Source organism: Hirundo rustica, chromosome 4 (assembly GCF_015227805.2).
Source record: "Hirundo rustica isolate bHirRus1 chromosome 4, bHirRus1.pri.v3, whole genome shotgun sequence".
NCBI lineage: Eukaryota > Metazoa > Chordata > Aves > Passeriformes > Hirundinidae > Hirundo > Hirundo rustica.
Window position 1 is genome coordinate 49,752,504 of NC_053453.1, and position 13,786 is coordinate 49,766,289.

The window sequence follows — 13,786 nt, forward strand, 5'->3', positions numbered from 1 at the left end:
AATTGCATTTGTGCATCCCTTGTTTGTGCTATTCTAAATGTTGTGTTATTTCCTCCTGCTTTCCTTTTCTGTTCTATTAAACTGTCTTTAACTCAACCCACAAATTTTACTTTTTTTTTCCCCCCCCAATTCTCTCCCCTACCCCACTGGGCCAGGGAGTGAATTGCTGTGTGGTGTTTACCTACCTGCCAGGTTAAACCATATCGTCATTAAAGTTGCAATTTTAATTTCAGTACGTTCACAGAGTTCTGGTTGCAGAAGTCAATGCCCTTCAAGGAATGGCAGCAATAGGCCAGAGACCTTTACTTATGGAGGTAAGTAGAGAAAAAGTTAACTACTCTTTGTTGTTGCACTCTTGGTGGATTTCATATACTGTCAGGTAGTAAACTTTACTATAAAAGATTTTGAATATGAGTTCTAACTTAGAATTAGTAATTCCTGAAGACTAAAATCCCAAAGTTGATAAGCTAAGGTACTTCTTACCATAGTGTTCTCTAAACAGCTAGCCTGCAGTCTGTTTTCTTTTTTTAACCTCTTCTCTCCCCATTAGTGATAACAATTGCAACTCCCACCCCACCATACAGAAAGCAGTTACACACTGATGTCATGTTTGGCTGCTGACAAGTAGAGTGTGTTCATCTTACAGCTAAGATAATTTTGCCTTTCTCTCACAGGGGATGCTGATTTATTTCTTGTTTTTTCTGCACAGATACAATTTCTGTGAACTTGGGGATTAGTTATTTTCTGAGTTTCCTGCCATCTTTTAAATTATGTTGAAATTGGTTCAATGGATGCAAAGGGGAAATTACTCAGCCTAAATGGGAAAAAAAGGCACAAATAGTTTTTCATAGTTATTTTTGTTTCAGTTTTAAAGTGCTAGAAAAGAATTTTCATGGTCTTTTTTTTCCTATGAGATTGAGACATTCAGGCTGTCTGCACTGTGAAAAGCAGCTCAGAAATGGAATGGGCTACCTTGTTAAACTAGTAATAGCAGCTTGTTTCTAGTAAGCTAAAGACTTAACATTTTATTCTGAAGACTACTGTAATAGATAAAACTGTCATCTTGAAGTCTGTCTTTGCCATGAATTTCTTTTAGCACGTCGTAACTGAGTTTCTTTGTGGTGGGTTTTCAGGAGATCAACACTATCCTGCAGTACATAGTGGAGCGAAATAAGCTGCTGCAATGCCTCCATGCCAAGAGGCATGCTCTGGAGTCATGGAGACAGCTGGTGGAAATCATACTCACTGCCTGCCCCCAGGATCTCATCCAGGCTGAGGACAGGCAGCTGATTATCCGGGATCTGTTGCAGGATGTGCATGACAAGGTAGTGCTCTGCTGGAAATCAGCCCTCTCTTTCAACTTTGTTGCTGCATCTTTTTATGTGAAAGTGCTGCAATTTTGATTGTAATCCAAAAAGATTTTGTCGGCCTTTAGTGTTCTTTTTAGTTTTTTGATTGCTGCTATGCTGAAGTTGAATCTGCTTTGGACTGGGGGGTTACTCTGTACTCTTGCATAGCTACTGTTGAATTGTGAACCATATATTGACAGATTTCAGAGGCACTTCAGTATTACCAGCATGATGGTAGTCTGGAAAAGATGTGTGAGGAAGAATTAGCTTGCTTTGATGAGAAACAAAAAAGAATTTGCTGAAGGCAAACTGCTGCATTTGCTAATTGACTGTGTTTAGACGACTCACTGCAAATCCTACTGCTGCTGCTGCTTTTGAAAAATTAAAGAGTTGAATGAAGCATCATAGAAGAAAAACTAAAGATTTTACAGTTAGAAGAGCTTTTGGAAGTGTTGAGAGTTTGTCTTAAAAGTCTAGGTGTTTTACTGCTGAGTTATAGTAATAATTTTTGAGACAAACTAGATAGTTACTACTGACCCATCCATTCTAAAAGGCAAAATTTAATGAAGCATTGTATTTTTTAGTTTGCTGGAGCTTTTTTTTTTTTCTACTTTATTGCAAGAGTTATGTGGTTTGTAGTTCTGATTAATAGTTTTGTTTTGAGAAATATATATAAAATGTTATATCTTTTCAAGGAAAAGAGTAACCTTTTTGGGTTTTGTTTTTGTGACTTCCATTATGTTTTTCTGTAGGAGTTACCTATTTTTAGTGGAGTGCTGGTTTTATTTTTTATTTGAACCAAATTTAAAAAACAGGAAACAAAGAAGGCCTTCACTAACTGAAGAAACTTCTTTCCTAAAATCTTTACAAAGAGGAAATTCCAGACTCTTAATTTTCTGCAACACCTCGGTGAAGACTTTTGTGAAGTTGAGAAAAAAAATTGTTACTGTCTATTGAAAATAATTGAACTACAGTTCAAAATGACTATATTGCTTAAAAGGAAAGCGCGTTCAGTATTAGTGATAAAGATAACAGATTTACTCTCTAAATAATGGAGTGAACAAACTTCTTGTTAGTGTTTTACCACAATGTCTTAATGCTTCTTTGATGCTCAACGCTTTGGGTTTTTTATGTAGTACCTTCACATTTTTAATGGTAATAAAATAGATGTATAGCAAAGAAGGTACCAGTTGTTCTTTCCCTAGCTTAGCTTTAGATATTTTACTAATAAAGCATCTCAAATGTCAACACATGTCTTCCCTTTCTGCCATCCAGATTTGATTATCAGCCTCCCTGTGATTTATGTAAAAAAACAGAATGCAATGGTCTTCTCAATTGAAATATGTTGAACTCAGGTTTCTAAGGAAGTTTGTGACGTTACTGATTTTGATGTGTTTTAAATAATGTCATGTTAAGGAAATCCTTATGCATACATAAATCAAATAGTTATGAGATACTAATTTAATTACTTTAAAAACTCACGAAATCACGCACTTCTAAACATTTTTTCCTTTTACTTTTTTTTCTTCTTTCTACTTCTGTGTTAAGATCCTTGATGATGATGCAGCTCAGGAGTTGATGCCAGTGGTGGCAGGGGCTGTGTTCACTCTGACTGCCCACCTGAGCCAGTCTGTGAAAACGGAGCAGAAACAGCCTCTTGCACTCCCTATGGCAGGACAGTCCCAATATGTCTTGATGCTGGATGGTTCTTTTACCTCATCACCTGGCTCTGAGGGCATATCCATGGGTTTTGCTTCCATTGGTGACTCCTCCCTCCATATCATCTTAAAAAAACTGCTGGATTTCATTTTGAAAACAGGTGTGTTGACTTTTGGAGGGTGTGTACGTGAATTCCAACTGCCAAGAGTAATAAGATGGGCTGAGCTGCTTTCAGATAGTGCAGTGAAGATTTTTGTTGGAGTCAGGTGGATCTTACATGATTAGTATAGATGTAAGTGATGTTAATAACAAAAAAAAACAGCAAACACTTTAAAAAAATCTGAACAACAAACAGAAGAAGAGATATGTAAATTACTGTAAAGAGAACTTCATATTGTCATTCTTTTGGAGCAGCATAAACTTGCTGAATTTACTCATAAATACACTTGTATGCAAACAGTAGAACTTCACCTTAAGGAATCTAGTTCTTTTGTTTATTTCTGCCAGCACTGCCCTAGGAAAGTTAAATTAAGTGCCACGGGAAGATGATGTTATGGAATTTACATTTGTTTGGTTTTAATTGTGAATATTCCCTGTTAACAGGTGGTGGCTTCCAGAGAGTGAGGACACACCTTTATGGATCCCTGCTTTATTATTTGCAGATTGCTCAGAGACCAGATGAACCAGACACTTTAGAAACAGGTATGATCCAACCGTATTTGGAAAAGAGCAAAAAATAAGTTGTTATTAAACCCTGGAGGGTACAGTTTCTGCATGCTGAGTTGTCTTTGAAAACAGATGGAAAACATTTTGCTCCAAGAGCCTCCAAAATAAATTGCTTATCCGTTCACATCTTTAGGTATACACATATCCTAGTGGTTCTGTTAAAAAAAATCAAAACAACAAAACAAATTCCAAAGCAAAAAAAAAAAAGGGCAAAACACCAGCCACCAAAAAGCCTCAAAACAAACCCCAATGATTATTTAATACCCTTTCTCTTCCTTTGTCTGAAGATCCCCCTCGGGGGGAAGCAAACACAAAAGCCTCACACACACCCCACCACCATCCCCTCCCCCAAAAAATAAATAGCAACTCTGGCTGGCTTACTTTTTGCTTCTCTGAAAGTGCTTACGGTAAATATCACGTTCTCTCCGTGAATGGCTAAAATACTTAAACTGTTAGCATTTCTAATAATTATTTAGAGCTCAGGCAAGGATTAAGAAAAAGTCTTGGGCCTAGTACCTGCATGCAGATTTTTACTTGGCCTGTGTTTTGAGCTACAGTAGTAAAAGAAAAAAGACAACCTATGAATTTGTTACAACCCCTTTGAAGTGCATGACTGACTTTGGTTTCATTCTCTCCTATTTAAATCACCTTGTTAACTTAGCTCAGACTGAATGCTTTGGTCCCTGTGAAAGTTCATTGAATGCTAGGGTGATTTGGGTTGGAAGGGACCTTTAAAATGATCTCATTCTATCCCCCTCACACGGGTTATGTCAGACCAGGTTGCTCAAAGCCTCATCCAACCTGGCCTTGAACACTTCCAGTTCTAGCTCTATTAGTTTACCTATGTAACAAATACTGAACATTTGAATTATTTTAAGCAGACTGTTTACAAGGGTGATGTATGTATACAGGCCCACACCTTTTGCTGTGGCTGGTCTATGTGATATTCAAGGAGGGTGGATCTGTAGAACATTTGCAGCTCATTTAAAAACCCTTGACTATTGTTTGGGGCATTTCTGTTCACGGTGTAGAGAGAATGCCCTGAAGCATGTAGCATCAGCTGTAGCTAAGCTAATACTAAGATGACTATCATTTTTGTTTGTTTCATTTTTTATTTGCTTTTTACAGCTAAAAAAACTATGTGGGAACATTTGACAGCTCCTGAAGATGTGTTTAGTAAATTGCAGCGGGAAAACATGGCAACTATTGAGAGTTATGGGGCAGCTCTGATGGAGGTGGTCTGTCGTGATGCTTGTGATGGCCATGAGATAGGCCGGGTAAATGAATCTATTCTTTTAAAATTACTGTTCTCTTTGTTTTAAAGAACATCATCTGTGCAGAGATGGGAAGTTTCATGAGGTAGAACTAGAACATTTCTGTAGATACTGGATCTGTTTCATGTTTCTGTCCTGCCACTCATCCTTCAGGTTGCTGAAAGTAGAGCCATACATGCGTATTAATTTTTTTCTTAACAAGGCTACGTGTCCTATTGCTTAAAAATAAGGGTAGGAAGCTCTGCTGCAAAACATGTATGTAGGGACCTCGGTGACAGTTATTTTTTAGTATTTTTAAGTCACGGACTTACCTTGGGAAGATGTGACTTCATGACGAAATAATTTCTGATAGTAGCCAGTAGCTGAGAATCTAGTCAGAAGGCAAACTAGTTTTAAATAGTAATGATGCTTGAGGCCATACTTCATTAAAATATTTTGCCTTAGTTATTGGTCAGCAATATCCATAATGTTTTTTAAAAGAATAGTAGAGAAAGGTAATTGGCTCATACTATACGAGTGTCAAGAAATCTTAAAACATTTTTCACGTAAATGATTACAACTGTAGTGAAGAAATGCATTCTGCTTATAAGAAGCTGTTAGAAGAAGCTGCTTAGCATTCTACATTTCTAGGTATTTATTAAAATCTCATTGATTTTACAGATTTAATTCTGGTTTTGTTTGTTTTTCTTCCCTCATCCCAGATGCTGGCATTGGCTTTACTTGATCACATTGTTTCAGTAGACAAGCAGCAGCAGTGGCTGTTGTATCTCTCCAACAGTGGCTACCTGAAGGTGCTTGTGGATAGCCTGGCAGATGATGATCTGGCTCTTCAGAGCCTGCTCACACCTCAGCCCCCTTTGCTTAAGGCGCTGTACACCTATGAGTCCAAAATGGTAACAGTACTTTAGAAATGATTTTGTTACAGTGTTTATTTCTAAATTTTACTTTTTAGTACAAGTTGTTTGTCTGCATATTTCATCTGCTGTACTCAGAGATACTGTTAAGGAAGCTTTCCTGTCTGACCATTCAGAAGCACTCTGGCAGTCACACTTGCACCACCAGAGATTTTAACTGCTGGGACCGAAACCCCTTTGCAGCAGGCTGCTGCAGTGACTGATGGGTGTCCCATTTGACTCCCTACCCTCAGCACACTCACACACTTAGGTTTCCCAGGGCAGTCTCAGACATCTGGATCCTTAAAATGATTTAATCATGGTGCAACAACAGAGTAAGGGCTCAAGCTGATACCTCTGAGGAGGGACCCTGAACTAACAGCAGTCTGTGTGAGTCAGTCTGGGGTCTTCCAGCTGAGTCCTCATCTCCTGCCAGGTCTCTGAATGTCCAGTCCTCTGGCTGGTACCCCACGTCCCTCGTGCCCTTTGTTTTGCAAAGGGTGAGCAATTCACAGGCTCTTGCTTGGGGCTCCTGCCGCTCAGAGCTCAATCTGCAGCTGCACCGCAGCTGCACACTGAGCTACCTGCTCTGAAGGTATTCCTTAAGGATATTTTACTAAAATAATATATTTGAAATGATGCTAAAATCAAGTGAAAAAGTAGACATTATAAGTCTCATTGTGCATCTCCAACAAAACTTAACCTTCTCTACTCTTGTGCAGGCATTCCTCACTCGAGTAGCCAAAAGTCAGCAAGGTGCATTAGAGCTGTTGCGGTCTGGCGTGATTGTGCGGCTGGCACAGTGCCAAGTGTACGACATGCGACCTGAAACAGACCATCAGGGGTAAGTGTTACCTCCCTGGCTGATGGTGAAACCATAATACAGTCTTCCTGGAATCATATCACATCTTTTTATAGCCTCATGATTTTTGAGTAATTTTTGGGTTTATTCTTTGTGTATATGTTTCTTAAATCTTATCAGTTCAGTTTAAAGCTACCTTTCATTGAAAGCAAAATTTCAGATGGTGTGAGGTTGTACTTGCATGCTAATTACTTAGACTACATAAAAATTTATTTGATATCACAGATAAAAATTATTAGTGTATTATTATTAAATAATTTATACTGTAGTGTTTGAAAAACAGCTTACACTGTAAACTTATTTTGGGGGCTTTTCAGTTGGTGAAATTCAGAGTTTGTCCTCCACCATAAAGCACTGAGAGAGCATTTAACTAAATGCTATTGCAGGAATATTTTATGATGTGTTTTTTAAGGAAAATATTCACAGTTTTATATTGCTTGGCAAGTTTCTTGATGTGCTGCCAAGTTAGTCATTGTGAGGTGATTGAGAGAAGATCTCAGAGAAGGAAATTCCATATTTGGGGGAAATTACCTGGGTTGATTTCAAGCCTTGGTCCCTGCTTTAAACTTACAGTTCTTAGTGCCATACTGGGAGTTCAAACACTTTGGAAAAGTTTAAGACTCAGAGAAAGTTCCAATTAGACATAATAAGATTGTATAAAACTATAGGACATTTGTGGAGGACTTTAACAGTTGCTTTAGAATTAAGCACAACTCTTCCTAAAACATTTGAGAATACCTAGTTTTGTATAATGATAAGCAGGTATACTATTTCTGCAACAAAGTTATCTGGTTTAGTGTAGCATAATGCAAAAGAAATTTTCCCTGCTTAAAGAAAATGTCTTGCAGCAGCTATGTATCATAAACTTTTCCAATATAAACTCAGTTCAGGTCTAAACCTCTTATATATGAGTGTTTTTAAGTTCTTGAGTGACTGTAGGCTGAGACTCTGCCTCACTAGTGGACTTCACTCTTGAGCTCTTTATCTTTTTTTTTTTTTCCCTCCCTTTTTAAACCTCCTAAGAATGTATGCAATGAGAGATCCCCCAGTCTTCATTCCTGCTCCAGTGGAACGTTATCGTCAGATTCTTCTTCCAGCTCTTCAGCTGTGCCAAGTGATCCTCACATCCAGTATGGCACAACACTTGCAAGCAGCGGGACAGGTAAATTCCAAAACATGCTTGAGTATCACTACTACTGCTCATTCAAAGAAATTTGCTCTGATAGTTGGTGGTTTTGGTAAGGTGGTTGTTTTTTTTTTAAAATCCCATCCTCACCGATGCACAAGGTCTTTTAAAATTCTTCAGAAGCATTGCTTCCTCTCTGCTTGCCATTAAATTTTGAGTCATTCAAATTTTCTCTTTTTTTCTTGTGGTACAGGTTTTGCAGTTCCTAATTTCCCATTCAGATACTATTCAGGCAATCCTGAGGTGTCAAGATGTAAGTGTTGGATCTCTCCAGGAGCTGGCCTCCCTGACAGGCATAATCAGCAAGGCAGCATTGCCTGGTAGGTACTGCCATTTTGAAGTCTTAACCTCATCTGCATCAATCTCAGGCTTTGTTTTGTGTAAAGAAACAGTAAGACAGGAGAGAATATTCATGGCAATACAGGTTTTTTTGGTTTTTTTTTTTTTTGACATGTAGAGCTCTGAGAAAAATGAAGACATATTAAATAACTTTTCTTGATGTAAACATGGTGGATTTGCAGTAGACATAGTGCTCTTACCCATATGTATCTGACTTTTCATTTTCTTTGCATCATTCTACCTTACACTAAGTACTTTTTGTCTTGGAGGTGACTTGCAAATAGAACTGCTCAAAGTATCTGTGGTATCTTCAAAAGCCATTTTTTATTCAATAAGGTCTGTAACTGAGGAAATTAAAATAGACAATGGTTTGTATAGCCATTTTTTTGATGTCTTCTCTGTTTTTAATTATTTAAAATACGAAGATTCCCTGGGGAGAAGCATTGCAGATTAGCATACTGCCATTTCTCTTGGGTGATTTACCTTCACGAAGAGCTAATAATGATTGTAATGGATATAGTGGTTTCTTCTGCATGCTTACCAGTTCAAAGTAACTTCTGCATTTTGATTTAATGGTTTTCTTTGGTCAGGAGAGATGTCTGACTACAGTAGAAAGGAGTGCAGAGCTGTAGGTTAAGCCCAGGTGCTTCTTTGCTTACAGTATACAGAGCTTTGCATGACAGCTGTAATTTCCATGCCAGCCTCCCTTCCTCCTTGCCCACATTTGATTACCTAACCAGAACAGTAAGCTACATGCTCTCATGCATCTCCTGGTAGCTGCATTCATATCTGAATGTTTTGCTCAAAAAATATGCAAAATACAAGTTGAATGTTTGGCTGAAATATTTCTGATCAATGCTTATATTTAAATGTATATACTCCATAAATCTCTTTTAAAAAAACCCAAACAATCAGTTATTTAATGGCTGTATCTTTTATCAGGAGTGTTAAATGAGCTGGACATGGATGTTAATGAAGGGACGCAGATGGAGCTACAAGGACACATAGGGCGATTTCAGGTAATAAAGTTGTATACTTAACCCATGTCTTTTTAGAATGGGCCATCTAGATGTGTTTCTTCCTGTTTTTTTTTTTATTTTGAATAGTAGCAGTTGGGAAAGAGGTGTTTTCCAATCAAGAAGAATGTGTGGTGGTTTGAGGTTTTTTTTGTGGGAGTGGGATGGGGTTTTGGTAGTCTGTGTTTTGATGTCTCCCCACATTTCCCTGTCCAGAAGAAGAGATAACAATTGGCAACTTTGGAGTTGCATCAAGGACTTTGTTTTCCATCCTGGCTCACGACTTATATGAGAAAAGTTTGAAGCCAGCATCATAGCATGTGAAGTAATGCAGAAACAGTTTGTTACCACTTCGGCCTCAAGCATGTCTCCAGCTCAACAATTTGGTGTATCAGACATGATAGTGGTTCATTTATTTGTTACTGAATTAGTTTTTGTACTCTACTTTTACTGGACTTACCTTCAGATTTTGTTTGTCTATATAGGTAAAGGTGTTTTAGGTGTGGGAATGGGTAAACCTAAACTCTCATTGATAGTATTCTGTATAATAGTCTGCAGGAGACATAAGAAGAGTTATGCACTTGTGAGTTGCACTCATTTCTCATTGGCAGTGTTTTAGGGTGCCATTAATTTCTAAATTAAATCAAGGTAAGTTAAAACACTAAAAACCTAAATTTTGTTTACAAAGTGCTAAAAGTTTCATCTGCATTGCTTTCTTGATGCTGTGTTTTAAAGGACGTGTATCATTTAAGTGAAAATTTGTTGAGATGGTAATTTAAATGTTCATTTCTTGTGGCAGCGCCAGTGTTTAGGACTCCTGAGTCGGTTTGGAGGATCAGACAGGCTACGTCAGTTCAAGCTGCAAGATGATAATGCAGCAGGAGACAGAGTGAACAAGAGGGACGAAACTGAGTTGGCCATGCAACAGGTAAGGACACAAGATGCTAGAACCTTCAGTCTCAACATTTTACCTGCTGTGCAATTTCACATGATAGTGGTAATACTCTACACTGGTTTTAGTGTGGTACAGGAGTCCACATTTTATTTAAAGTAACTCTTGAAAATGTATTTACATACATTTGCATTAGAAACCTTTGTTGTTTTGCATACAGGCTCTGTGAATTTTGAAGGCTTACATTGATCAGAATTTTTCAAAACCAAAGCTCTGTATAGAGGGCAATGGCTAACAGTAACTTAGAGCCAAAGGGGCCTTAAAATTATCCGGAAATTTTAGCTAGCAGGTTTGGGAAAGAAGCAAAGTTGCAAGTCATAGACTTGCAGTAGAAGAGAGTCTGTAACTGATGAGAAGACAGAATCATCATATTCTGGTGAGAAGAGAGGAGCAAAGCATGTTCACTGACATTTGTCTATATAAAATTTAATGCTCCAAAGCCTGTAGATACTGTAATTGACATGCTGTCCTTTTTTTTTTTTTTTTTTCCCCTTTGTTGGCAGATCTGTGCAAATGTGATGGAATACTGTGAGTCACTCATGTTGCAAAGCGCCCCCAGTTTCCAGCACACTGTTTGTCTGTTTACTCCCAGCCTCTCAGAGTCAACCAACCGAGATGGACCTCGACAGGGTGAGGTTTTTGACTTGCTGTTTTATGAGCCTGAACAGTGTGACATTTGGGCTACTAGAAAATAGTGAACCAGAGGCTGTAGTTTCACATACTCTTTAAGTCACTTTATGCTAATACTGTAGCTGCTCACGCTCCCGTTCTAGAATCCATGCTTGTTTAACCTTGCACTAAGCCAAATCAGGAAACTAATCCTAGTTAAAACAAAAAATTGTTTTTTTTCATTCACAACCTCAGAATCATATGTCAGTAAAGAAATGTATGTTCGTAAATAAATAGCACAAGACGGGAAGGTCAAGATATCTTTTTCAGCATCTGTGCTGGATTTTACATTATTTTAAACTAGGACCTCATGACATGTAAGATGTATTTTGATGCTGTTTGGAACTCTATTAGAACACATGGCAAGAATTTACACTGTATTATTCTGCAGTTGAATAGCTAAAATATGTAAATAGTAAATAGTCTAATCTAGTTACATTTCTCATGTTGTACTCAGTACTGCACTAGGCTGACTGCCTTTTAGTACTGCAGTCACAGAACTTTTTGCCTAGACTTACATTTATGTTACTTCTGACACAAGTGTAAACTATACTTGCCAGTGCTTTCCTGTCTTTTACTAGGTTATTGACAGAGATTATAGCTTATTGATTTATTGGGGTTTTTTAAAGTTTTGTTTTCTTATCTTCAACATGTTGTCTAGATACACAAGCACCCATGGTCCCATATTGGCACTTGCCTGGCCTGGGCATTATTGTTTACCTGCTGAAACAGAGCACTAGTGATTTCTTCAGTTACTATGACAGCCATCGTCAGAGTGTTAACAAACTGCAAAACGTGGAGCAACTGCCACCAGATGAAATAAAAGAGGTAATTGTTCTTCTGACTCCGTAGTTTCTTTATTATAGTAACTTGGACACAGCTGTAACAAAGGACTCCAGAGCATCTTTGATAAGCAAGTAGTTGCACTTCTTGTGCATATTCTTCTCTACTGTTGATGAAGGGGGTCCATAAAATGAGTGGTCTAAAACTTTAGGGAAAATATTTGGCTCAACTTTGTAAAAGTTGTGATTTTTTATTATAGTTGCTTGGAGATGGGTTTCATTTTTCCATTTTTTGGTCAGCAAGGTTTTGCAAATTCAAAATGGAGAGCAAGGTTTTAAAGATACATGAAAGTTCTAGATATTAATAAGTAATCTTATTTGCTTATTTCTCTTGATGTTCTGTGATTTGCTACAGTCTTTCTCTTTTTTCTCTTCCCATCACAGTTGTGTCAGTCAGTTATACCAGCTGGAGTTGACAAGATTTCCACTTCCCAAAAATACGTATTGGCAAGGCGGCGTCTGGTGAAACTAATAAATAACCGAGCCAAGTTGCTCTCCCTCTGTTCCTGTATCCTTCTAAACTTGAAATGACCCTCAAGGTGATGATCCAGAAAAGCAGAGAGATAGAAACAGAGTTTTTTAACCTGGGTTTTTGACCACTTTGAACAAAAATGTTTTACAAAAAGTTAATTTGAAATACTGACAATTAACTTATGAGGGTATTGCTCTGCTATTGTAGCTGTTCCTCCTTGGGATTGATGTGCTCTTGTACACTTCACCTGTTTTCACCTAAAGCCATCCCTGGGTTTATAACCTCAGCTTTAATTTACTGTGTGCAGCTGAGGTACCTTTATAAACCACATGAGCACTCCATACTCTGCTCTCCACCTGAGGGCTGGATTGAGGCTCTGCAGGGTGATGAGGACAGTGAGTGTGAGCGATCCATCACTGGGCTGTGACAGTGGAGGAGGTGACAAGTGGTTGAGCTGACATCTTCAGCTGTTTCAAAGTTGTGTAAATATGCTCATACAGTAAATGTACAATCCAAAGACAACCAAATAGGAGTCCTTCACTGAAATGTGTCTGCAGATATCATAGAAATATGTCTCTTCATTCTTTGGCGTCATCTGGAACACTATCTACTGCACTGCACACCCACTGACTCCCAAGACCCACTGCTGCCCTCTAGGATGTCATTTAAGAAAGGAAGGCTGCAAGGTAAAATTTCTCAAAAATCAAAATGCCTTTGAATAACTTCTGATGGTTAGCTTTAAAACTGATTCCCTGCTATTAATATCTAGCCTTTTATATTTAATAAAACAGATTTTGTTTGGATTTGGCACACTTTTGTGTATTCCACTGGAGAGTTGACAATACTGATACTGTTTACTCACAGATATCTGGGTTTTGTGTATTGCACATAACCTCCAAAGTAAAGTAAAAGTAACTATTTTTTTTATTTCTGCTCTTCAAACTAACTGAAATTCAGTTAATACAATCAGGTAAGTGATCCAAAATAGTTTATGGGAAAATATTTCAATATAATCCAAGATAAAATTAAGAAATAAAGGTAATATTGGTGGTTTTAAAAGTATTTTTTTTGAATTATAGCCACCATTGATTCACCAGAGGATTGTAAGTTTGTTGAATTTTGTCTTTTAAAATAAGAAAGAAATGGAAGGAAATCAGGGCGAGTGATTTGTGGAAGAGTCTTTTGCTTAAAGTGCCATGTTGTGTGATCCAAATTATTTATGACTCACTCTTTATGTATTTTCTCTAAATCATTTAAGTCAAAAATTTAGAGTAATTTCTAATGCATATGTTTACTTTTGGATCAAATTGCGACACTGTTTTAAATTTGTTATATGACTTGATACAGAGAGAGCGTGGAGCAGGCAACATTAATTTTACCATTTTGTTTTCTATTGCCAGATTCCTTTGGTTCAGAGCCAAGCTTGGATTTCAGTAGTGGACTGAATCGAGTGAGTCAGCACGACATAGAACAGGTGAGATGTGACAGTCTGCTGCAGGGTACAGAATGCTCCTGGCTGCCATGCAGCTTATTGGGAGCAGTCTGCT

At 37.8% G+C, this 13,786-nt stretch overlaps 1 protein-coding gene across 2 annotated transcripts in view; it reads left to right on the forward strand.

Annotated features, from left to right (window-relative positions):
- NUP205 (nucleoporin 205) overlaps positions 1 to 13,786 on the forward strand; it is a 45,634-nt gene that overhangs the window by 30,006 nt on the left and 1,842 nt on the right. For both annotated transcript variants that reach the window (XM_040061957.1, XM_040061958.2), the window contains exons 27-42: positions 234 to 314; positions 1,134 to 1,325; positions 2,898 to 3,168; positions 3,612 to 3,710; positions 4,863 to 5,011; positions 5,710 to 5,901; positions 6,624 to 6,745; positions 7,787 to 7,925; positions 8,143 to 8,269; positions 9,231 to 9,307; positions 10,104 to 10,232; positions 10,760 to 10,886; positions 11,587 to 11,753; positions 12,152 to 12,275; positions 12,797 to 12,925; positions 13,640 to 13,713. In XM_040061957.1, coding sequence (XP_039917891.1) covers positions 234 to 314; positions 1,134 to 1,325; positions 2,898 to 3,168; positions 3,612 to 3,710; positions 4,863 to 5,011; positions 5,710 to 5,901; positions 6,624 to 6,745; positions 7,787 to 7,925; positions 8,143 to 8,269; positions 9,231 to 9,307; positions 10,104 to 10,232; positions 10,760 to 10,886; positions 11,587 to 11,753; positions 12,152 to 12,275; positions 12,797 to 12,925; positions 13,640 to 13,713 — 2,199 coding nt within the window. The remainder of the gene's footprint in view (positions 1 to 233; positions 315 to 1,133; positions 1,326 to 2,897; positions 3,169 to 3,611; positions 3,711 to 4,862; positions 5,012 to 5,709; positions 5,902 to 6,623; positions 6,746 to 7,786; positions 7,926 to 8,142; positions 8,270 to 9,230; positions 9,308 to 10,103; positions 10,233 to 10,759; positions 10,887 to 11,586; positions 11,754 to 12,151; positions 12,276 to 12,796; positions 12,926 to 13,639; positions 13,714 to 13,786) is intronic.